This window comes from Eublepharis macularius, chromosome 9 (assembly GCF_028583425.1).
Source record: "Eublepharis macularius isolate TG4126 chromosome 9, MPM_Emac_v1.0, whole genome shotgun sequence".
NCBI lineage: Eukaryota > Metazoa > Chordata > Lepidosauria > Squamata > Eublepharidae > Eublepharis > Eublepharis macularius.
The window spans coordinates 13,350,559-13,375,071 of NC_072798.1; the positions used below are offsets into that span (position 1 = coordinate 13,350,559).

Consider the following 24,513-nt stretch of genomic DNA (forward strand, 5'->3'; position numbering starts at 1 on the left):
TGAAAGCTTGAAAACAAACAGGAAAACCCACAAGCCAGTACCTTAGCAACTGACACATGGAAGGCATTTCATCAAAGCATAATCAACCATGGTTTGTTCAACAATAATTACCACGTCTAAAGTTCATTTCAAATGATCAATGAAGTTCTCATAGGAGCACAATTAAAGTATGAATCAAACATACTTTTAAAAGAAGTACTTTCTTTTTTTAAAAAAATGAGAGCTTTGACATCTAGAAATGAATACCTATACCAAATCAAGTAACTGTTTAACTTAAAAGCTCCCTGGACACCACAGAATACTCAAAAACAATGCCAGATGTTGTAGTATCTGCTAACATGTGAGCAGACTGCCCTCTACTGGCCTGCATCTCTTTTTGCAATTCCCCCCCCCCCAACATTTTTTAACAATAAATTTCTTCTCAAAAGACAGTCAATTTGCACCACAAAACAAACAGAACTCAAGAAGGCCTCTGCTTGATAGGACACTTCATGAAACTTTCATTGGGACTGGTAGGAGGACTAAGTGGTAACCTATTCGAAAAGTGGCTAGAGTGCTGTCTTTGGTGAACAGGAATTTGTCATTCTGACGATATACATGTCCCAGTAGTGGCATAGAGGGCAATGGCTGAGCAACTGCCCTGATAGCACAAATACTGCTGTTGGCATTAAGGGCCACCTACTTCCATGTGAAGCTACCTGACCACAGAGGTCATTTTCAGGGGCTCTTCTGTGGGTGCCCTCACCAGCTGAGGGCCTTCTCAGTTGCGACACCAAAATTATGGAATTCCCTCCCCCTTAATTGCTGTCTTCTGCCTGCAGATGAAGACATCAGTTTCATTTGGCATTCCCTCATTAGCCCTCCGCTTGTGTTGATGTGGTTTTAATGATTTTCATTATTGGCCTCTTTAAAGACCTTAAGGTGGGTGGAAACAGAGCATGAAAGTGTTTTAAATAAATAAGTATCCAGCTACTTCACTGGGCCACAGCATAGCATGGGGGGCTAGATCTTCATACAGGCATACTCTATCGGAAAAAAATCTCCGGGGTAGGTGTGGAGAGAATGGAAGATTTTTCACTCACCGTGAAGCTTCCTTTCTTGGCGGTTCAGGAGTGGGGCAGTCAGAACTAATGGGTAGCTCCTCCTCCGTCTCTTTAGCAGGGTCGAACGAACACGCGATCCTGATGGGGAGGGGCTCCCAGGCTGCTCCAGTTCCTTTTCAAGCCCTCGACGATTTCCCCCGGAGTTCTTTCCAAGACTGTAACTGCCCTGTTCGAAATAACTACAACGGCAACTTGAAAACTTGTCAAATTTATAACGTTATAACTACGCCACAGTTCAATGAACCAAAGAGGGCTATGCACTCCTGCCTCACTCCCTTGCATCTACGTCCCTGTCGCATGAAAACATGTCTTAATTGGGTGGGATTGTGACTGCCCCACTCCTGGACCACCAAGAAAGGAAGCTTCACGGTGAGTGAAAAATCTTCCATTCTCTAGTGGTCTGGAGTGGGGCAGTAAGAACTAATGGGATGTATGCATAGCAGTGAACCCAAAGGCGGGCTTTCTATGGATCTAGAACATGTTGGAGTACCCTCCGGCCAAACGCCGCATCGGCCGAGGCCATCTGGTCTATCCTGTAATGTTTAGTGAAGGTGTGGACTGATTTCCACGTTACGGCCTTACATATTTTTTCCAGGGATGGAAAGGACCTGTAAGCCGCTGAGGTGGCTGTCCCCCTAAGGGAGTGGGCAGTAATGCCATCTGGGGGCGATAGATTCCTAGCCTTGTAGGCCAACCCAATGCATTCCCTGATCCATCTTCTCAGCGTGGACGGGGACACCTTTCCCCCCATGGCGCTTTGCTTAAATGAGACAAACATGAACTCCCCCTTGCGAATCTGGCTGGTTCTGTCAATGTAGAAGCTTAGGGCCCTTCTAACATCTAACCTATGCCACTCCCTTTCCTTGTCATGTTTAGGGTTGGTGCAAAATGAGGGTAGGACAATGTCTTCGCCCCTACGGAAGGACGAGTTGACCCTTGGGATAAAGGCAGGGTCCGTCCTCAGTACTACTCTATCTTGATGGAAAATGCACAAGTCCCTATTCACCGAGAGTGCCCCTAATTCCGACACCCTCCTGGCAGATGTCAGACCCACTAGGAAGACTGTCTTGAGGGTCAGATTCTTTAAGGAACATGTAGCCATAGGTTCAAAGGGTTCCCTTGTGAGCGCCTTCAGCACCAAGTTCAGGTTCCAGGTTGGGAAGCGTTGAACTTCGGGTGGATTCAGCAAGGTTGTTCCTCTCAAGAACCTCTTGACGTGGGGGTGTGATGTGAGAGATGAGCCGGTCTTGGTGCCTCTAATGGCTGAAATCGCTGCCACCTGCCGTCTCAAAGTGCTGGTACTAAGTCCCTTGTCCAGACCGTCTTGCAAGAACCGAAGAATTTGGTCCACGTGCGCCGACATTGGATCTAGGCAGGTCTGGATGCACCAATTGTTGAAAACTTTCCAGTTTTTATTGTAGCTTTTGTTGGTGGAACCCTTTCTGGAAGCCAGAAGCGTGGAGATAACCTTCTCCAAATATCCTAGGTCTCGGAGTTGGACATGTTCAACTTCCACGCCGACAGCCTCAGGGACGCCGGGTCTGGGTGCCAAATGTCCGCCTGTGTCAGGAGGTCTTCCCTGTTCGGCAAAGTCCATGGATCCCTGCCGGACATCCTTCTGAGGTCCTGGAACCAGGGCCTCCGAGGCCAGAAAGGTGCGATTAGGATGACGTTCGCCCTTTGGTCGACGATTTTCTGAAGCACTCTGTGGATGATCTTCGGTGGAGGGAAGGCATAAAGAAGACATCGTGGCCATTCCTGAGTCAGCACATCTACTCCCATCGCCTCCGGTTCGCTGTACCTTGAGTAGAATAGTGGTACTTGTCTGTTTTGCGTAGAGGCGAAGACATCCACCTCTGGAGTGCCAAACTTTTGACATATTTGCAGAAACACCTGTCTGTTCAGAGTCCACTCGGATTGATCCACCCTGTTCTGGCTCAGCCAGTCCGCCAGGGTGTTCTGTTGTCCGGCAATGTGGGCTGCCTTCAGCGATTCCACGCTCTTCTCTGCCCACAGGAAGATCTGCTCCGCCTCCCTCGCCAGGAGCTTGGACCTGGTGCCTCCTTGTCTGTTTAAATAGGCCTTCGCTGTCATGTTGTCCGTTTGAATCATCACGTGACTGTCCTTGAGGTCGCTTTCGAATTCCAATAGCCCGTTTTTTATGGCCTTGAGTTCCAGGAGGTTTATGTTTGCTTCTCTTTCTTTGGGAAGCCACTCCCCTTGTGTCATCTTGTCCTTCGTATAGGCTCCCCAACCTGTCAGGCTGGCGTCTGTCGTCATCTGTTTCCTGACTGGCTCCTTGAGTGGTGTTCCTTTCATGAATCTGCTTGGTTCCAGCCACCAGTCCAACTCCCTGGACAGAGAAGGGGGAATCTCCACAAGTCTGTGCCATTTGTGACATGTGACCCTTTGATAAGGACGTAGGGACCTTTGAAGGGGTCTGGTGTGAAATCTGGCCCACTGGAGCGTATCCTGGCAGGACACCATCATACCCTGCAGTTTGGCCAGTCGCATTATCTCCACCGGCCTGCCCGACTGAATCGACTTGATCAGGGTGTGGATCTTCTGTTGCCTTTCCAGAGAAACGAATGCCTTGTCCAGTATCGTGTCTACATTCACTCCCAGGTGAACTATCCTCTGTGATGGAGACAATATGCTCTTCCTTCGGTTCACGATGAACCCGTGGTCCTCCAGGCAGGCTATAGTCCGTGCCACTGCCGCGTGCGCTTCTGGGAGGGATGGCGCCTTTATCAGTATGTCGTCGAGGTAAGGTGACAGGGCTACTCCTTGTGGACGTAGGAAGGCCACCAAGGTCACCAGTACTTTGGTAAACACCCTCGGCGCAGATTTCAGGCCGAAGGGGAGAGCCGTGTATTGGTAGTGCTCCCCGTCGTAGGCAAAGCACAAGTACCTTCTGTGAGAGGGGCGTATTGGTATGTGCAAGTAGACCTCCGATAGATCTATGGACGCCAGATAATCCCCCTGCTGAATGGCCGCAGTAGTGGATCTCATCGTCTCCATTTTGAACCGTCTGGATCTCACATGGAGGTTCAGCCACTTTAAGTCCAAGATTGCTCTGATCTCCCCGTTCTTCTTCGGGACAATGAAAAACACTGGGTAAACCCCTTGTCTCTTGAACTGCGAAGGCACCTGCTCTATCGCCTTGATCTGCAATAGGTGATGAATAGCTTCCTTTATTTGCCGGTGCTTTTGCTGGGACTGGTTCTGAGACACTTGGATGAACCTCCTGTTTGGCACCTTCTCGAATTCCAAGGAGTAGCCCTTGGATACCGTTTCCAGTACCCAGTGGTCTGAAATTGTTTGCCTCCACCCTGTGAGCAAAAAACTGGAGGCGACCCCCGAGGTGCTCTGGCTCCCCTCTGAGCGGATAGTCACGCTGAGGTGTTTTTCTTGTGTCCCTTGGACTGGGTGGCCGCCTTCCTAAAGCCAAAGGGTCCGGTATCAGATCTCGACTTGGCTTGCCATTTGCTCTTGAATGGTCTGTCGGTATTGTGCCTGGTAGGTCTCCTGAAATCATGAAAGGAATGTCTTCCCTTGAATCGGGGTTCCCTTTTCTTAGATGGAAGCAACTTCTTCTTCTCAGCATTTTTGACTAGATATTTGTCCAGAGCCTCCCCAAAGAGCTTGGATCCCGAATACGGAATCGCTGCTACTCTGCTGCGGGCTTGTTGGTCCACATCCCAGTTTCTTAACCATGTATTTCTGCGTGCCACCACGTTAAAGCCCATGGCCCTGGAAGACATTTGGAATGAATCCAGGGTAGCGTCTGCTGCGAAGGCTGCTGCTAAGGCTATTTTCTTCACCTCGTTTTTGATCTCCTTTGGCACCTCTCTGCCTGTGGCTGCCAAATCTGAAGCCCAGGTGTATGCTGCCCTGGCAAACAACGATGCATTAGCCGATGACCTTAGGGACGCAGCAGAAGCCTCAAAGTCTCTGTGCAATGCCTGCTCGATCTTTTTGTCTGATGGATCCTTAGGCATCCCTTCTGCGTCCATGGGTAAGACCAAGGTTGTGGCCAGGCTGGTCACCGGGTCATCCACGATTGGCAGTTTGAGCTTCTTGGCGTCCTCTGGGCTCAAGGCGTAGAACTTGTGAAATATGGATTGATACAGCTTCGACTTTGCTGGATTATCCCATTCAGACTTCAGAACCTTGTGGAAGATGGCCGGCAGTGGCACGCCTGAGTGCTTCGGTCCCATCTTAGGCAGTGCTCTTTCCAATCCCTGTGGGTGGGAGGATTCCATTTCTCCTTTCCCTGCAACCGAAGGGGAAATCTCCAAGGTTCTTAATACCTTGGTGAGCAATTTAGAAAACATTTCAGAGGGGAAAAGCCTAGATTGAAACTGGCTAGTGTTCACTTCCTCCTCCTCCGATAGTTCTCCTTCCTCAGTCCCTGAAGATCTAGGGGACATTTCTGAGTCCTCTTGGGAACCATCTGAGTCACTAGAATCTTCATCCTGCCACTCCCTTGCTCTACTCTTTTTTGCTTTGGTGTGAACAATGGGTTCTGCCTTCCTTTTGCCTTTGGAAGTGGATGGCTGCTTAACCTTCTTAAGGGAGGCAGACTGCCCACTAAGGTTCTTGACGGCATTGTCAATCCTTTTTGATTTCTGCCTGCAGCCAGGCTAAGATGCCTTTGCTTCTGGGCCTGTGAGGTCAGGGTCCCCACCTCCTTAGCCCTTCCCCTTGGGATGGGTAATTTTGTCTAGGTAACTTTGGGGACTCCATACCAGAAAAGGCAGTCTCAGATACGTTCTGTTCAGCTGCCCCAGCCTGTGACGTCATTCCCGCCAAAATCTTCCCGCCTGGGGTGAAGAAATGCGTAGGCAGGAATTACTATGCAGCCTGCATATAAATCTCAGTTCCCCCCATAGAAATAGCAAGGCTTATGAGACAAGGCAATAGGCAGAAGTCCTGCGTTTGGGGTCTGCTGCAGGAACTACTAATGCCATAGCCTTCAGAACACCCAGGCACTCCCCGTTTTATTTCAGGGGAAGGGGTCTGGCAAGCACTCTGGCCAGAACAAGGGGCCCCTTTTTGGCCTCTTCCCGCCTTTACTAAGACTTAAGGCTGCTTGCTTCCTAGCCCTGCCAGGGCCTAAGGGAAGATTCCCCCCCTCCTCCTTGCCTCCTCGAAGCCCCCAGGCCTCTCCGCGGGGTCCAAGCAGCTACTTACCGTTTTGGCGCGAATAAGAGGCTTCCGCAATGAAAAAAACGCACCGGGCTTTTTTCGCACTCCTGTGGCTTCTGCCGGTGTTCCTTGCTGCCTTGCCTCTGCAGATGCCGGGCCCTAGCTAACTAGGATCGTCGGCGCTGCTGCTCGCCTCCGCGGCTTTCTAGCTGCCCTCAGATCTTGCTTGGAAATAAGTGGGGGAAGCGGGAGGGGGAGGGGGGTGGAGGAAAAACCTTCCTTCCCCCAGCGAGCGCACGCCTCGTCCAGAAGTCTTTTTTTTTTTGTAGGATCGCTGCTCCCACGGAGCAAAGAATTCCGTTCCTTCCTGCAGAGCAGGGCCGAAAAAACTGGAGCAGCCTGGGAGCCCCTCCCCCTCAGGATCGCGTGTTCGTTCGACCCTGCTAAAGAGATGGAGGAGGAGCTACCCATTAGTTCTGACTGCCCCACTCCGGACCACTAGAGAAAGAGATGTACTTAGGATGGGCTGAGTAGCAAAACTCTTGCAACTATAGATGAACTGGACTACTGTTCTGAATGTACAGCACTGAGAAACCTGCGTCCAGGTGTTCTATTAGATTTGGGCTTTTCCCCATGCCCAGCACACCACTTTTGATTCATTAATTAGATGAGATGCACTGGAATTGTATAGCATGCAAAGTCTTGTGTGCCCCCTCCTCTCATGTGCTCCAATCTCAATCCAACCTTCCTGATTTGCAGCAAACCATAATTTGGTGTCATATCTGGACCAGCAATCTGGGTTTCTAACACTGGCAGCAGGTCAGATATAGAAAAAAACTAGCAAGAGGGAGGACACACGGAACTCATGAGCTCCAGGCTCACCAAATCACTTTTCCCCTCTTCATTACTCTGAGCCAAAGTTGGTTGGTAGCCACTCCCTTGACACACAGGTAGATAACCCAAGGAAGCTCACTAGTATAGCATGAGGAAGGGAGAGCAATTCTTACTGACTGTACTAGCATCTGGTAAACATAAGCATAACATTTGGAGGGCCCTGAGGAAATTGGGGGGGGAGAGACAATTTGAAAATCCCTCCCCACCCTTAATACCTTTCCGCTCCCAGATTCTGTAAGATTTAGAGGTCTGAGTAGGCCAATTTCTCTCCCCACCTCCTCTGCTTCTCCTTGTAACAAGCTCAACTGCTGTCAATATACCTCGGCGTGCTTCCAGTTTTGTACATTTTTTTCTTTTTCATTTGGCTAATGTTACAATAATATTTTTCAACATACCAGAAGAGTCCCTCAAGTATGCAGAAGTCCCCAGCTTATCTGAGGGTGGCCCTATTGTACTGCTTCTGTGACTGGCACAAATGTCAGGTTTTCTCCCTGGCGCTGCTGCATTGGGCACCAGGGTACCTTGCTTTGGCACCCAAGTGCTGCTAGGGATGTTGCAGGGTCCTGCTTTGTGGAAGGAGGGGAGGTATACCTCACCCATGCACCCTCTCAAGCCACCAGCAAGCCCGCTCAACCTAGCCCTGCTCCTGTGTCCACCTTCCTCCTTCACCGCCTTCTTTCATTGCATGTTCTGTTCCTCTATCCAACCTCCAACAACTCCTTCTCCACTCCTCCTATACAACCCACCACACCCTGTGGGTGGACTTTCCTTATATCCTACCCCTCATCCCAGGCTCCACCTGCCAGGCCACACCCCTCTTTTGCCTTCCAGCATTGTCCTGGGCTGCCTCAAGCAGCTGCAGCTGGGGTAGCTAATTTGACTGTGTTGGCCAGCTACAGCTGTATCTCGTTGGCTGGCTGTCAAGCTTCTCCAACAGAGTGCCTCAGGCAGCTCCACCTGGAGTTGCTTTGTTCCTGGCATCCCCTGGGCCAGGTTATTGCCTTCTAGCTAGGCTGCAGGCTGGGGCGTGGCTCTGAGCTGCTGTGGCTGCTTCTCCTCCCTGGCTGGTAAGGTTTCTGTTTGGTCAGCTGCTGTCTGTCTGTCCCCACTGCCTTTTCCCTCTCCCTCTGCTCTGGCCCCCTCTGGGCTGACCCCACTCTCCCTGCCTGGCCTCCTAAACTCTCACTGGAGGGTGGGACTAGCTTGCCTCCACCTGCCCCTTCTAACCCTCTGAGGCTTGGGTGCTTCCTTCCCTCCCTCCTGTGCAGGTAGGTTCTGGCCCTGGGAGCCTGCTGGGGCGACTGGGTGGCTGTCTCCCAGCTGTCTCCTGTCCCCTTCTCCTGGCAAGTCCAGGAGCTGCGCCTCAGACCCCGGACACAAGACACTCAGGTTACTATTAGATAAACAGGTTGCCTATGATCATTAACCATAATCCAATGCAAACTGAAGTGTACTGAAGGCCACTGAGATCAATGGTCTTAAGTGATCTTAGCAATGTTCAGGACTTTGGACACAGCATGTTTTATTACTTTGGTAATTCTTCATATACAGAGAAGGAAATCTATTGTACAAAATAAAGATTTAGGTTTTGGCAGCTGGAGATCATAGATATTTGGACTTAGGAAAGCCAGGTCCCTTGCCAACATAGCCTACTACTATTCAACTGGGTGGCAGAGGAAAATTCTGGGGGAAAGGGGCGGGGGGAGAATTGGAGTTGTGCTGATGCCATGATGTCCATTCCAGCATGACCTGAAAGTGATGCCATTGTGGTGGGTAACACTCTAATATTCACCCCAAACCCTGAGATTAAACCATTGAGTTTTGGGTGAATGCTAGAGTGTCACCACTATGCAATGATGCAACTTCAAGAGAATGCTGAAAGTAGCACTGCCAGTGAGGGCCTCATATCAACGTAAATCTCCCACTGACTGGAAAATTACAATTATATATCCCAGTCTGTATCTCTCTGCACTTCCCTCCTTGGAAACTCATTTTTCCATTCTTTTGCTCAGTCACCTAATCAGGAGAAAACATTTGCAGCTCTTCAAAAAGAAGATCACTGCCTCTTTCTCAATAATTAGAATGAGGGTGGAAGACACCCACGTTGTTTGGAAAACACCTGGCATAGCACAACCCCTAGACAAAGATCTTTAGCTATGAAAACGGCTAACATTCCATCCCCAAAAAGATTAATCCACCTTTTCCACACAATTCTGAAGAGCTTTCATTCAAATTCAGCCGTGCTCAAATTGAGTTAGACCAGTCATTTCGGCACATTTTGCATTTCAAAGAACAATGCTGTCCTTTCCTGAAATGCAACTGCCTCTAGGTTAGAATGCAACAGCTGTTTGGTAGCTCAAAGCAGCACTGGAAGAGCAGTAAAACAAGCATTAATGGTTCCTTTTCATTTGCTCCCTCAAGTACTGGCCATCCTATCTCAATATTTTGTTTAAAAAATCAAGGGAAAAGAGTATAAACATGTTGTTTGGCCTTCCTTAAATATTGCACTTCTTGCCAACAAACAACTCACATTTGGTAGCAAGGCTTCTTCCATGTTTGTTGAGACAGTCAACCAACAGTAAGGGAGCAAGTGAATGGAAGACAGAAGGCTAGACAGACGCTCTTTGACTTCCTTCCACCAACCTTTAGCTGAAGAGAATGGCTGTGAGCCAAGAGGATCTGATGAAAGCTCCAGAGGGAATTGCAGCTGTTCTTCATTATCTGTCGAAGCTTAACATGAAAAAAAGGTGGTGTGTGTTAATTTCTATAAGAAAGAGTTCGGGGAAGCTCTGCAATCTAATACTTTTTAAACATATGCACACTATAATTATAATATGGTAGAAAGCACTGGTGTGGTGGCTAAAAATAAAGTTCACCACTTGGAGCTGCAGATGGGGCTGGAAGATGGAACTCCTGGCCGGGCAGCCAAGCCCTGCTGTTTAAATGGGCATTTCCCCGCTGCTCCGAGCGGGAGGAAAATGTCCATTTACATCAGGACCAGGCTTGGCTGGCCGGCCAGGAGCTCCCGGCCAGCCAGCCAAGCCCGTCCTGGTTTAAATGGCCATTTCCCAGTCGCTTGGACAGGGAAATGGCCATTTAAACCAGGATGAGCTTGGCTGGCTGGGAATTCCTGGCCGGCCAACCAAGCCCAGTCTCAGTTTAAATGGACACTTCCCCGTCACTCAGAGTGGTGGAGAAATGTCCATTTAAACAGCGGGTGGAGCTTAGCTGGCCGGTCGGGAACTCCTGGCCGGCCAGCCAAGCCCCGCTGTTTAAATGATCAGTTGCTTGTTGGGGAGATCCCCAACAAGCAGCTGATTTGGGGGTTTAAATGCTCCGACAAGCAGCTGATCCGTGGGTTTAAATACCCCTTTGCATTGGGGCTTAACACGAACCGGGAGATCAGTTCGTGGAAGTTTGTGGAAAACGGGCTTCCACAAACCACTGGTTCTCAAAGCACGAACTAGCCCGGTTCGTGACAAACTTTAGTTCGTATTCTGGTTCGTGCCCATCTATAGTAGGGAGCAGGAAACTCACTATCAGAAGAAGCCTGTTAGCTTTTATAGGTTCGAATGCAGCTCTGAGCGTGCTCAAGGTCCCATCAGCATGATGCACAGGGATCACAAATAAGATCTTCTTTCAGAATCTGTACATCTACTATCTGTTGCAGAATCTCCTAGCTTGTAGTTTGTAAAGAGAAAGCTAGACAGACATTTGCTAGGGATACTTTAATCATCAGATAAATATTGCGGCTTAGGGATGGAGCTCTTAATTTGACTCAAACTGTTCTAACTGGGCAGATGCCAAAATAAGCATATACAAAGAATACTGATATTGATGTGACTTTATATTCTGGACATAATTAGAACCCAAACACTTGGAAAGTACATTGGGCTGGATCCAGACTAAATTTTTCATTTGCAGAGAAGAAATTTCCTACCTCCCGTATCCCAGCCCAGCTCCTCAGGGATAAAATACCCTAATTAAGAACAAGAGGGGAGGTCTCCAGCAGGAAGGAGGAATCAGTGGAAACCACCAATTTAGACTGCATGAACGCATAGTTTTCAAAGAAAGATATGTCCAAGATTGAGGCCTAGCAGACACTTCACACCCTTGCCCTAATCATAGTTTGTGATTCAATTATTTCTGACCTGGTATAAAAGGTTTGAAGCCAGATGGGTGACCTTGCACAGTCACAGCTTCTAGCTCTCTCAGTCCCACCCATCTCACAGGGTGTTTTGTTGTGGGGATAATAATAACATACTTTGTAAACCACTCTGAGTAGGTGTTATGTCATCCTGAAGGGCAGTATATAAATCGAATGTTATTATTATTACTACCAGGGCTCATTTGGAGCCGGAACGCACAGGAACGGCGTTCCAGTAGGTCTAAAAAGAGGTCACATGGGTTTTGGCCTCGCCCACGTGATTCCTTTTCCTCCGAGTGAATGCCGAGTGGTGCTGAGCTCCAAAGGAATGCAAGCTGCTTGGATTCATTCTGCTCTGCTCCTTTACTTTCATTTATGAGGGGGGGGGGGAGAGAGAGAAAATAAGTAAATGAGTGCAAATGAGTGGTGCTGAGCTCCAAAGGAACGCAAGCTGCTTGGATTAATTCTGCTCTGCTCCTTTACTTCATTTGTGACTGGGGGGGGAGAGAAAATGAGTGAATGAGCACAAGCCAAGTGGTGCTGAGCTCCAAAGGAACGCAAGCTGCTTGGATTAATTCTGCTCTGCTCATTTACTTTCATTTGCGACTGGGGGGGGGGGGGAGAAAATGAGTGAATGAGCGCAAGCCGAGTGGTGCTGAGCTCCAAAGGAACGCAAGCTGCTTGGAATTCATGCTGCTTTATTTTCATTTGTGACTTGAGAGAGTGAGTGAGTGGGTACAAGCAGGGCTGGCTGGGTAAGCTGCTTTGAGTTCATTCTGCTTTAAGGAAACACCTGGAGCCTTTTGCGGAAAGGGGCCTGAGGGGTGGATGTTACCTTCTGACACACTTCTGGTGATGTCGGGGGTGTGGCATATGCTAATGAGTTCCTGCAGTTCTTTTTCTACAAAATGACCCCTGATTACTACTATAGGAGGTACAAAGATGTAGGCAAAGAACAGAGGAACCATGGTGGAATGTATTCTCAAGATCATTCCTGATATCTTCCATTAAAGGGTTGGAGGTGGCAAAATTAATGCTAGAGAGGTCTTGGAGAGCCACTGCTAGCCAAAATGGACAAGTACTAGACTATTAGACTCAGTATTTAATGCTTGTTCAAACAACGTGTACTTTACTAAACCAGTGCAGGAATCAAACACCATCAGCTGCCAAGAAAAGAAGAACAATACTACTATTGCTCTTTATTATTAATGGAATGGCACCGCGAAGACACTGGAGAGAAAAGGTAATCTTATCAGTTTCATCCTATATGTTTCCCTTTCAATGCATTCTGGGATGAAAATGAGGCCAACACAGTATTTTACAATACTAAGTATTGAGTAATTTACAGTACTGAGTATTTTACAAACGATGTGGGGGGGGGGGGGTGCATGGACCACCTCAGGGCCATTGACTTCATGTCAAAGAATATCTGACATACGGAGTTGCAGAAGACTGTAAACGGTTTTCCCAATTTCCCATTTCTCAGAGTTTTGAGCTCACTTCTCGCTTAATGAGGACACTGCATTACAGCTGGATTTGAGTTCAGTGACACCTTAGAGACCAATAAGATTTTCAGAGTGGAAGCCTCTGAGAGCCAGAGCTCCCTTATATTTTATTTAAAATGTTTGTACTGTGTATTCATAACTAAGTTCCAACTTTTCTCAGCAACGACTCCCATACATGTGGGAGTATATAAACATGGGATTTCCCCACACATACGGGTGGTAGTAAAATATCCATGCACCTTGGTTATGCTAAGGGATAAGTTTGCCACTTCCTGTAAGAAATAATTATAGATATACCGGACTGAATAAACACTACTTGACTGGAATTATTCTAAAGATGTGACGTCTACCAGTCATGATGAAAATCAATCCATGACACAGGACTGCAACCAGTCATATTTACTTAGTTCCACTGAAATGAGTGGTCAAGCACACTGGAGTGATAGGCACAGAGAAATTACAGCACTCATAATAAGTAACGATTGACTAATTTCCCCATATTTACCTCTTTGTAATGTTTTTTCTGCTGGAGTCTTAGTTGTCTGCAGAGCTTGGTGTTTGTCAAATGTTATCGCAACCGCTGTGACAGTGACCTGCAATCAAGCATAAAGCCATCAGTTTTTGTTCCAGATACTCCTTTTCCAAAGTTGATTATTAATCTAATCTATCCTTGGAGGCGAATGGGGGGGCGGGGGGGGGAGACATACAAACTGTCCGTGCACAGTAAACATTTGCTTCTGATTTTTGAACTTGACCTTGGCAAGTATTTAAACTAACCAAAATTCAGGTTAGCAAGTAAAGTCTTCTGTGAAGCGTTCAGACCTATTCACCATGAACTTTCAGTACAAAGAACTTTCTTTGGGTGATCAGGAAAAGATAAGCCTGTTATCAGAGCCCAGTGCAGACAACAGCCCCACGTGTTCACTGAGCACATGGGATGGGAGAGCAGGAGGGAGTGTGCCGCCCCTGTCCCCTGCCTTCTCATGATCACCTGGCCATCTGCAGAGGTGAATGCACTGAGGAAGCAGCCACATGAACTCTCACCCCCTGTGATCAGCAACATTCCCAAACCAGCATCAGTGATCACAGGGAGGGAGAGCTCGATTAACCACTTCCTCTGCATGTTCACCCCTTGCAGACTAAGAGGCGATTGCATGAAGGCACGGGGCAGGGCCAACGTGCTCAGTCCTGCTCTCTCTTCCTGCACATTCACTGAATACATGGGACTGTCATATGAATGGGGATACAGTGAAAGGAACAAATAACGCATGACCGCCTTTTCAGGGTTGTGATGCTTCATTCGCTGATATATGATGGGGCGGGGGGGGGGAGGAAACACATGCAAGAGCTGCTTCTTATATGTGTTATTATTACATTATTTTACACTGTATTTTTATATTCTTATGTATTATTAATATATTATTTGAATTAAAGCCACAATCTAGAAAGGTTTTTCCATACTCAGCGAAGCAGGCAAGTAAGATGAGAATAAAGCTTTAACTGAAGTTTAACTACAGTGATCACTTTAAAAGCTTCACAGCAAGATTACACACATTATATTAAAAAAGGAAACAGCACAGAACACTGTAATTACTGGGAACCACAGTAACAACTTTATGGGCAAAACATACTATGTTAAGGCCCTCGTAGCACACAGCCACGAGCCTGGATTACTAGTCCTTCACCAGCTTAGCATAAATGTGCCATCGTAAGTAGTTACACCCTTCTAAGCCCAGTGACATCACTTGGCTTGTTTGTTATTATTCATTTATTTACTTCATATATATCTCAGCTTTCTCCTCAATGGGGACCCAAAGTGGTATATCTCACAACAGTGCTGTGAGATAGGTTAGGCCCAAGGCCACCCAGCAAGCGTCCAGGGGAGTGGGGATTTGAACTGGCGTCTCCCAGATCTTAGTCTGACATTCTAACCACTACACAGCCACACTGGCTTTCTTAAGGACGTTAACTCTGCTTAGGATGGCGCTGAAAGTCTGCTCCATGCGGCTACAGTTTTCCCTGCTCCTTCCATTGCCACTACAAATGCAGAGGCATTTGCAGCAGCAACAGAGCGTCCATATGGCAGTTTCCTCAACACTCACTTTGCTTCAGAATCCCTGTGGTGGCCACGTCCTACCAGCACTGAAAGGCTTTTTTAAAAAATCAGTAAGTGAAAGGGGGGAAAAGGCCCCCACTAGTCCTCAGGTGGCAAAAAGGGTGGTGGTGGTGGTGGTAGCCATGCAGCGCTGATGTAAGCAGGAGTTGCAAAAATGCATGCCTAGCTTCGCTTTCATAAGGTACAGAAAAGTTCTTTGACTGTGATTGTTCCCAAAATATGAAGCAGGAAAAAAGAGGATGTCAGGTGGATTCTCCAGAAAACAGCGCTGCAATAGCATGTGTCTTGATTTTACATCGAAAAGGTGGTCTTTTAACTGTAATTTTCCTTTTTCTCATTATAGTATATTTACTGAATGGGCCAACTATATAAATCATCATCAAAATTATGGACCTATATGGTTCTGGAAGCACTGCTTCCAAAGGCCCGGTGAAATCAATGGACAATGTAAAAAGCTACAGAACTCAAAGAGACAATCTGGGTTACCTGAATTAATTCATCCTCTGGAAGAGCAACTGTAAAGTTCACATGACACAGGCAGCAAGGAATCATAGATCGAAGTTTAAAATACAGGCTCTGTTGAACACAAAACATCATTTTGTATCAGATATCGGCCTAGTATGATCTAAAGTGGGATGAGTTGGGATTTCTTGTTTACTGCCCAATCCTGCCCCCTTGCTTCAGGTCCATCAGCGCAAGCAAACCTTGGCAACCTGAGTCCAGGTTGCATCGTTCGTTTTCACTTTGCTATCTCTGACACACATATCTAGATGATAGGGGCAAGTGTAATCCTCTTTAAAAAAGGTAGTAAGACTTCTTTCAAAAGGCATTACTACCAAATGAGGTCATAATTACAAGCTTGCCAGATATTGTGGCTAAGATTACTGATTAAGTGACTTCGTCTTAAGTCCAGAGTTTCCTGAATGACATCCTTGGGTGAGCCGCACAATCTGCTCTTTGATTTATACACGGTCAGCTGCTTTGGAGGAATATAATTTTGGAGAAACAGACTGCATGTTTTTAGATATAACAAAGAGTTGAGTCACAGCACCTTTTACCAGATTCAAAGCTACCACAGTTTTAAGGGACCATTAACAGATACTGACATATACTCCAGTCTCCCAATAAGAACATAATTTGGAGTCTGCAAGTGAAATGTCCAACAATTTCTGAAATTTAAATCTAGAGATAGCACATTCAACATGTTCCAAGGCCAAGAAGTAACAGACTAGATGGCCTCTATCCCTTCCAACTAACTCCCTGCTCCAAGACTGTATCCATTCACCCTACATCCCCATTCTTAACCCTTTCTCATACTGGCTTATGCAATCCAGACCACAGTGTGCCCTACCTGGTCATGCTGCAGAAAGACTGAAGAGAAATAGCCCCCGATACCTCAAGCAAACAAGTTACTCCGATTTAAACACAGTTCCAGCAACTACCCTCTTACCTTCAGCAGGTTCTCACAGAGGTCATTAAAGGTCTTGTTGAGTGTTTGGTTTGTTAGAGTCACGTTGCTGAGCCTGGACACTCTTACTGACGTGAACATCTGAAGCGGAAACAAGAGTTTAAGACTCACTGTGCATTTTTATTACAATGCAAACACTGGAAAGAAAGAGGATGGCACAGCGTAAAATACTACTTGTAGTGTTGCACTTTACAATCAAGGGCTGTGATCCTCTGCATTCAGCACAAACATCACAAAACAAATAGACATGTGGAGTATGGCGTCACAAGGCGATTTCACACATTATATTTTTACCTATGTGTATGCAACAAGTGCTTATTTGTGAACTCATTTATTGTACTAGATACAGTCATGATGAAAATGTGACTGGCTGCAGTTCCTACTGCTATCCCTTTGGCAGCAAACTTCGATTTGTCATAATGTGTGAAATAGCTAGTACACTTGAGCATTTATTTCATTTTTCCTTGGACCAAGAGATGAGTCCTCATTGCACCTAGATGTTCACTCAACTCTGGGAGCCAGTTCAGTTTCTATAACCTTAGTCATACAATCAGAAAACAGTAAAATGAAAAACAAAACACAAACCCCACTCTGTTTCACTCCAACAATCCTCTTTCCTTGAAAAACAAAATTATCAAGATGTAACTAAGAGTGACATCTGTTAAAACAATTCTTAGCTTATGGTACCTTGCACCAAAAATGAAATCATGTTCTTGTGAAATTGTCTTTCAGTCAATTAGAGTATGTTAAAAAAGCACCTTTTTTTTAGTAAGATGTTCTGATTTCAGCTCTAGGCTTCATCCTAAAATATGCTACGCCCATCAATTATGGCTCAGATTGGAGCATACCTATGACAATGCCTGGTCACTGCCAACCAACTTGTTAATACACAGGTGTCAAGAGAAGCTGCGCTGGCAATGCAGACATTTGTACAGGTGTACTGCGTGTTCAGATTCACCTGGCCAAAGGGTTCATTCTAAACAGGCCTGGTGCGGATGCCACATCTCCTAAACATGGGCATGCAATGGGCTTGCGTGTCTTGCTTTCTTCGCCCTTTTTGCATGTGAATGTCTTTTAAGAGCTAATCATGGTAAATACTATGTCTGCACAAGTGTTGATGCTAATCATAGTAAATATTCAACGAGACTTTAAAGTCCAATTCCTACCCTTGGCCACAAACTTTGTTTTGAAGCTTACAACATTGGTCCACGGCTATCTCCGAAATTGGGGGGCGGGGGGGGGGAGAGACACAAGCGAGAGAGGATTTGGAGATGGAGAAATATTATGTTAGCACCTTGCCATATTGTTTGGCACAGACCTGATGGGAATTTGCAAGACCTCTCTCTCTCTCACACACACACACACAAAGGTTATGAGGTAGATCAAGATGGGTAGCTGTATTAGTCTGTCTGTAGCAGTGGAAAAGAGCAAGAGTCCAGTAGCACTATAAGACTAACAAAATACCCTACCACAAATTTTGTTAATCTTATATGTGCTACTGGACTCTTGCTCTTTTCTAAAGGTTAGGAGGAAAGCTACTTTGTTGCATGCCACAATTCTCATTAGAGGAAGAACAAAATAAATTTCAGGATGCACGAACAAAAGCATTTTGTTGTTCTACATGCTTTATGTAAAATATGTATTTGTACATATTGAGGCTACTTTACCTGTATATCAGAAGTCCAGTTATTTATCCCAGGCATGACTTCTGTGTTGCAGCTATAAAAGCCTGCCAAAGAAAACACTATCAGTTAAAAAAAATTAGAAAGCACACTGTCTGCAATATGCTGTGCCTTCAGGCATGAGAGAGTGCTGCAATCAGATATATTTCCATTAGTGTAACACTTGAGAAAAAAAAATAATCTAGAAAACAGCACAAATGTATCAGACATGAAAACAAATGGGTAGAAGAATAAGTGTTTATTCATTTATTTCTGTCATAAATGTCAAGTAAGCAGTCTTTGTGCCTAAGATTCTTTCTACAACAGTGGCAAAGAACATATTTTAAGCAAGTAAATTGTAAAAGTATGGCATGACACATCACCAACTTCTTGACTCTGGAGGCTGGAAGACAGTCACCTAGTCATCCATTCACCGTGCTTGACTGAAACCCACTCCCTAAGTAAGAAGGTATTTATAGCATTTTGACATTTCGTATCTTTATTAACAACATGTAGTCCTCATCGTTGCAGAGAAAATCTCCACAACACGACTGTAATATGATTTCCCAAACGCAGCTTACTACGCTGGCAAGCGAGGGAACCCCTCAAGCCATCTAGCTGCAGCCGCAGCCACAGCCCCTTCATTTAAAAATCCTGTTATGAAATACAAGAAAGGTAGCAAAAAAGGGGAGAAGTATACCAAGTTGAGGCTATGTTTGGAAAGCTGATTACAGGAAGTTACTGAAATGATTCAAGGAAGTAGGGCATTTGGGGAAGGAGATGCAAATGAGTACAGCAGAAGGAGTAAATGGCTATTGGAGTGCAGAAGTTTGGGCAGCTGATGAAAAAAGAAGAAACTAAAAAAAAACCAATGTGGAGAAATTCAGAGTGTATAACAAACTGGAAAACTGGGGAAGAGCTACAGCCAGCAGGAGGAGGAGTAGACTGTTCATAGGTGTTTCATGCCATCCACAGTATTTGGCCTAACATGGTTCAAAGACCATAGGTACACAAGGGCTCTCAAACAATATACTAAATAGGGGCCAAGAAATGAACCACCCTCGATGTGCATTTAATGTTACAATTAGGGATGAACAGATTCCCCCAACTGTTAGGGATTTGATCTCTCTTTACTCCTATGGATTTGCTCCGATGATATTTTATCATATTTCCAGGAACTTCACAGAGAAGAAGCAATGAGTAAAGAGAGACACAATCCCGCACACACCTGAGAAACGCCTCCCCCTCCCTCTGGTACCGGTAGACACCATGGACTCTGTTGCATCAGTATAGATAAAAGCACATGACAATAATCAATACTGAGCAATACTAGGCCATGTACTTGTATTCTAGATGAACTTTCAAACTTTGCATGAACTGTCTGTGTGTTTTTTTCTCTGTTAGGTAATTCTAACAGGTGTGCTTTAATCTTTTGACAGTTAATTAAAATAGTGGACTCTATCGAGATTAATGTTCCTCTATCAGAGATTCAACCAACGGTGATCTCTCAACTTAACTTTTTCTGACACTTCTCAGAGATTTATAGTTTTGTTTTGCAAGTTTGAGTATAACGTAATTTTTTACTAATTGGAAGGTTATACAATAGAAACTATGAATATTCAATGAAGCATCAGACCATTTATTGTTTGTTTGTGCGATCATGTGAATAGACCTTAGATATTTGCATATGATGATGTATAAAATTGCAAACTCAGATAGAATGGCAGAGCTCTGATGGAAGAAATCTCTTGAGAGAATTTAAGTGAGAACTTACTTTTACCTATGCATTTCACAGAAACCTTGATTATGTTAAACTTGGAATTTATTAAGAAATGTTAGCAAACTTATTTCTTATTGCCTTTCTGTGTTCTGTTTTTATAGGATTTATATTAATAACCATTTGTATTTTGATTAGTTGCTTCATTAAAAAACTAGGGTGTATTTTCAATAAAGTGAAATAAACTCTAGACAGGTGTCTGTGTGTTTGATAAAGAGCTGCAAAGCAATATTGAACCCTATATATAAATAAATGTACTGATAAACAGGTGGTTCAAAGAACTTACCTGTTTGACAGGTCTGAGAACTAATTGCTGAAAGCTTTCCAAGAGAAAAGATACATCTTTCTTTTGGTTAAGTAGAAGCTTAGTTTCAAACACGGGCAAAAGCTCGTTACTACTCTAGAAGGAAAAGTATTCAATAATCTATGTGCAGGGATTCCTGGATTCAGGAATTAAAGCAAAACATAAACATAACTAGCTTATCCAGTGTCCACCAAGTAGAGATACCGGAGAATTTTTGTTGCTGATGTGAATGGGCACTGTTGCGATTCTGCAATGAAGCAGGATTCCCGATAACGCACATGCATTAGCAGAGCAGTTCCTTCTGCACCTCAGGGACCCAGTGCCGGAGAAGGCATTCTCCAGGTCTCTACTCTCTATCAAAGGGGGGGCGGGTGGAGTTCACAATGCGAAATATGTGTGCACCTAATAATCGAATTTTTCTAAAACCAGGATGAAAAATATGAACAAGACTGCCTTTATGCACATCAAGTAAATGCATATAAAATATTAATTACTTCATGACAGCAGGGTGTAGTTTCAGCACTCTGTAGGCCTTTATCCTCAGCAAACTGGAGAGTTCCTCAATTATAGTGTGTGCATAAAAAGAGGCTTATCTCTTTGATTTTATAAATCTCAAGAAGTTATAAATAGTGGAGGAGAAAAGTGACCGAATGCAGTCACCAATTACAAAGGACCCTACACTGAGGAGTCCAGCCCCATTAATAGCATGTATAGGATACTGAAGATCAGACTGCACACTTATCAGACAAGAGTCAACCTTGACCTCATCTCAGTGAATTAAGTGCAAGCGTTTAAACAAGGCATGCCCATTATGAGCAACCAAACACTGCGGTAACAAACCACCCACACAACTCTTGCTGACCGACTGAGCTTCAGCACTGAGCAACATGCAGGGAAGCTAAAAGAGTTCAAGCAATTACTTTTAAGCCAGCACAAGTCTGACTTTCAGGGATGGAAAAAAGGGGCATCATGGAGAGACGTGATTAATGAATCTGACCTATAACCCAGTGTGGTTTGGGTTAGGGCAAGAGTAACAGAGCCTAAGGTTAGGAACATGCTTAACAAGGTTGTGTACTGTGGAATTAAAAGACTGAAAGTGAGGTTATATTCATACCAAAGAGTAATTCAGAATTGGAGTCAACTGGCCTGCCTGAGAACAAATAAACTAGGACAGAAGAAGCACATGAGTGGAGTCAGGGTTTCAAAGAAAAGTAAAGATGGATACATTTAGAAGGTAAACAGAGAAGCAGAGAGAGAGAACATTGAATCCACAAAATGATTCTTGTGGCAACTCCCATGCTATGTGCAAATGAAAATATTTAGAGAATGAGTCATCCCACATAGCTGATAATTCTGTAAGAGATACTTAGCACACAAGTGCGTACATAAAAAGGGGTGTGATAAATCCTGTGGTATGGTCCCACATAACTAGGAATAGATTACTAATCCATCGTCCATATCAGACAGAGGAAGGGACATGTGGATGAACACTGTATATACCTGTTGGTAATATTAAGACTGGCAGATTCACAGACTCAAAAATTATCTGCATCTTTGGATGACGTTTTCCAAAACTCTGCAAATGACTTCTGCAGCAGACTGTTTTCAACAGCGTGTAAATTTAACAAAGATCCTGCTAACCACTTACTTATCTTGCCAAGAATGGGAATAATTTTCCTCAAAAATCAAGCAAATATAATTTCAGCCAATAAAGTAAAAAACTATGTAGTCTGAAATCTTATCACAGAAAAATAATCTGTTTATCAGTTTGCATAACCTTACTACGTAAAAGGCGAGCCTTATTGGTGACAACTCACTTTTTATCCTGGCACAGGTGCACCGAGGGTCCTGAGGGTATGCCTGCGCTAGGATAAAACTGAGATGTTGGCATGGCACCATCGCCACTGCAGTGGGGGAAGGGCAAGGCAGACCACCACTGAGGCAAGGGGCTGAGGCTCGCTGCTGCCTCCACAGCTGCTGTGGCGTGTCCCTCCCAACGCACCACGGAGGCAGCGGGAAGGCCGTATGGGAGGGGGAGCAAGGCTTGCCGCCACTGCCTCCACAGCTGCTGTGGTGCATTCCTCCCAACGCACTGCAGAGTGGCGCAAAGGCTGCATGGGAGGGAGGGCGAGTCTCACTGCCGCCGCCACAACTGCTGCGGTATGTCCGTCTCAACGCACCGCGGAGGTGGCAGGAAGGCTGCGCAAAGGGGGTGAGGCTTTCTGCCGCCACCTCCATAATTGCTATGCTGTGTCCCTCCGAACGCACCGTGGAGGCAGCAGGAAGGCCACACAAGGAGGGAAGGCTCATCGCCACTTCCACAGAAGCTGCAGTGCAGCCCTCCCAAGGCACCACTGCTACAGTCTGCTGTATTTTTTCAGACAACAGGCTTTAGCTGCTAGTACACACATAATTCTCAATTAGAACAAATACTAATTCCACAGAAGACTGTTTAATAACTTTTCACAAGGGAGTTCTTTGTTGTAAGACTTTCTGTTATATATCAGTGTGGTCACAGAATGATGCAACAGCCAACAGTTTTCTTTCTCTCAAGAGGGAAACTGAAATTTTTAAGACAACATTTAAACGAAATTTACAGAAAGTTATGAAATACACATCAAGCAGGATATAATGGATGTGGATACCCAAGTGGATTTTGTTGTACTTTTATGAACTTAAAATAACGCTAGGTATGTTCTGAAGAGTAACTGCAACATCTTTGTTTCTCTATTATTAAAATTTGAAGTTTTAAAATAGAATACTGCAATAACAAATGTTTATTATGGAACCGCACACGAACATGAAAATTAGTAAGGTTTTGTATGTACACTGAAAATATCTATTATCATAACACTCCAAGGGATAATATAGTTCCTCTAAACAGGTGGCAAAGTCTGCATTTATGAATGCTTATGTAAATAATTATTTCTAAATATATATACATATATACACATTTCTACACAATTGTGTTTAATGCAAATATTGAACATATCTCCAACACTGGAAGTTGTCTATGGACCATACACTCCAAGAGGGAGGTAGGAATGGTAGTTTGGAAAGAAAAAGGGAGAGGGTAAAAAGAGTGCTGGATATAAACTTTTTGTACATGGGATGAGTTCATGGATTTTTGCTGCCTTCCCCTTTTGCAGTACAGCAACCTTTACCCACTGAAAAGCTGCTGCTAATATTTGGGGGAAATGTCGAGAAATGAGGGCTGTGACAAGACCTCTAGTGCAAGAGAAATTCTGCACTGGATCCAACCTGTTACTTCTCATCCTGAGCATGTTATTTGTAATATTGTTGGGATAATTCTGACCAACGTTATAGGGTTGTAGTAAGTATTACTCAGCTAGGTAAAAAACACTAATAGTGCTCAAAAGTCAGAGTAGAAATTATCATTATTGCTATTAATAAATGTGAGAGCCTTAGAGTCTGGAAAAGTTTAGAAGAAATAGAAATCACAATATTCAGTAACAGCCCGATCAAAACTTGGCTGGATCCCATTCAGTATTTTTGCAACTATGACCTCAAGCAACAGAAAAATATAGATGCACAGATTTTCCATACAACTAAGAGAATTATCACATGGCATTGCCAGACTATCAGGGAGCAATTTATAAAGACAAGAGAATCAAAAACAACTATACCTGAAGGTGGAGGGACATCTGTCAATAAAGAATGAACATCTTCCATTGCATCTGTATCATCAATCTGAAAAAAGGTACATAAACCATTTCTCTTTTTGAAATTCCAAATATCGAGATGAGTACTACAAAGCTTCGGTACAAAATCCTAATAGGGATATGATAAGATCGTCACATATTATTTTGGTTGATTGTGTATTTTAGGGATTTTGTGTTGAACAGAGTAGCACACTGTTACAGTAATGACTAGGGGCAAGCCACTTCGGGATTCAGGTATTTAAACTGCTTCAGTATGCTCCATAAAGATTCGGAGCACACCGAAGTGAAAAAGCTGGGGGAAGCTTTGTCTTGGCTCACCCCACACCTTGTTGACATAACTGGCCGGCAGGCTGGGAGGCAGCCGAGAGCCCTGCAATGACCAGCTGAGTGGTGGAGGGGGCTGCCACAGGCATCGCCGCCACAACAACCAGCTGGGTGGTGAGAGCCCGCCGCTGCTGCAACAACCAGCTGGGCGGAGGAGGAGGCTTCAGAGGCTGCCCGCCAGTCAGCTGGAGCAAGGGCACAGGGTTTAAATGAGCCCGAAGCTTTCTGAAGTGACCCGAATTGCTTCGGAAAGCTTTGATTCGAGATTCCCGAATCCCGATTCAGAAATCCTGAATTTTTACGAATTGGGTCTGATTCGGGTATTTATCCTGAATCAGAATCCCAAATAGCACACCCCTAGTAATGACCCAGGATTGTTC

The 24,513-nt window shown here is 45.1% G+C and overlaps 1 protein-coding gene across 9 annotated transcripts in view; it reads right to left on the reverse strand.

Moving 5' to 3' along the window:
- The window catches only part of C2CD5 (C2 calcium dependent domain containing 5), a 107,800-nt gene that overhangs the window by 18,328 nt on the left and 64,959 nt on the right, over positions 1-24,513 (reverse strand). For all 9 annotated transcript variants that reach the window (XM_054988056.1, XM_054988054.1, XM_054988053.1 and 6 more), the window contains 6 exons: positions 23,774-23,837; positions 18,052-18,113; positions 16,367-16,465; positions 15,403-15,492; positions 13,306-13,393; positions 9,792-9,878 (listed from right to left, as the gene is read on the reverse strand). In XM_054988056.1, coding sequence (XP_054844031.1) covers positions 9,792-9,878; positions 13,306-13,393; positions 15,403-15,492; positions 16,367-16,465; positions 18,052-18,113; positions 23,774-23,837 — 490 coding nt within the window. The remainder of the gene's footprint in view (positions 1-9,791; positions 9,879-13,305; positions 13,394-15,402; positions 15,493-16,366; positions 16,466-18,051; positions 18,114-23,773; positions 23,838-24,513) is intronic.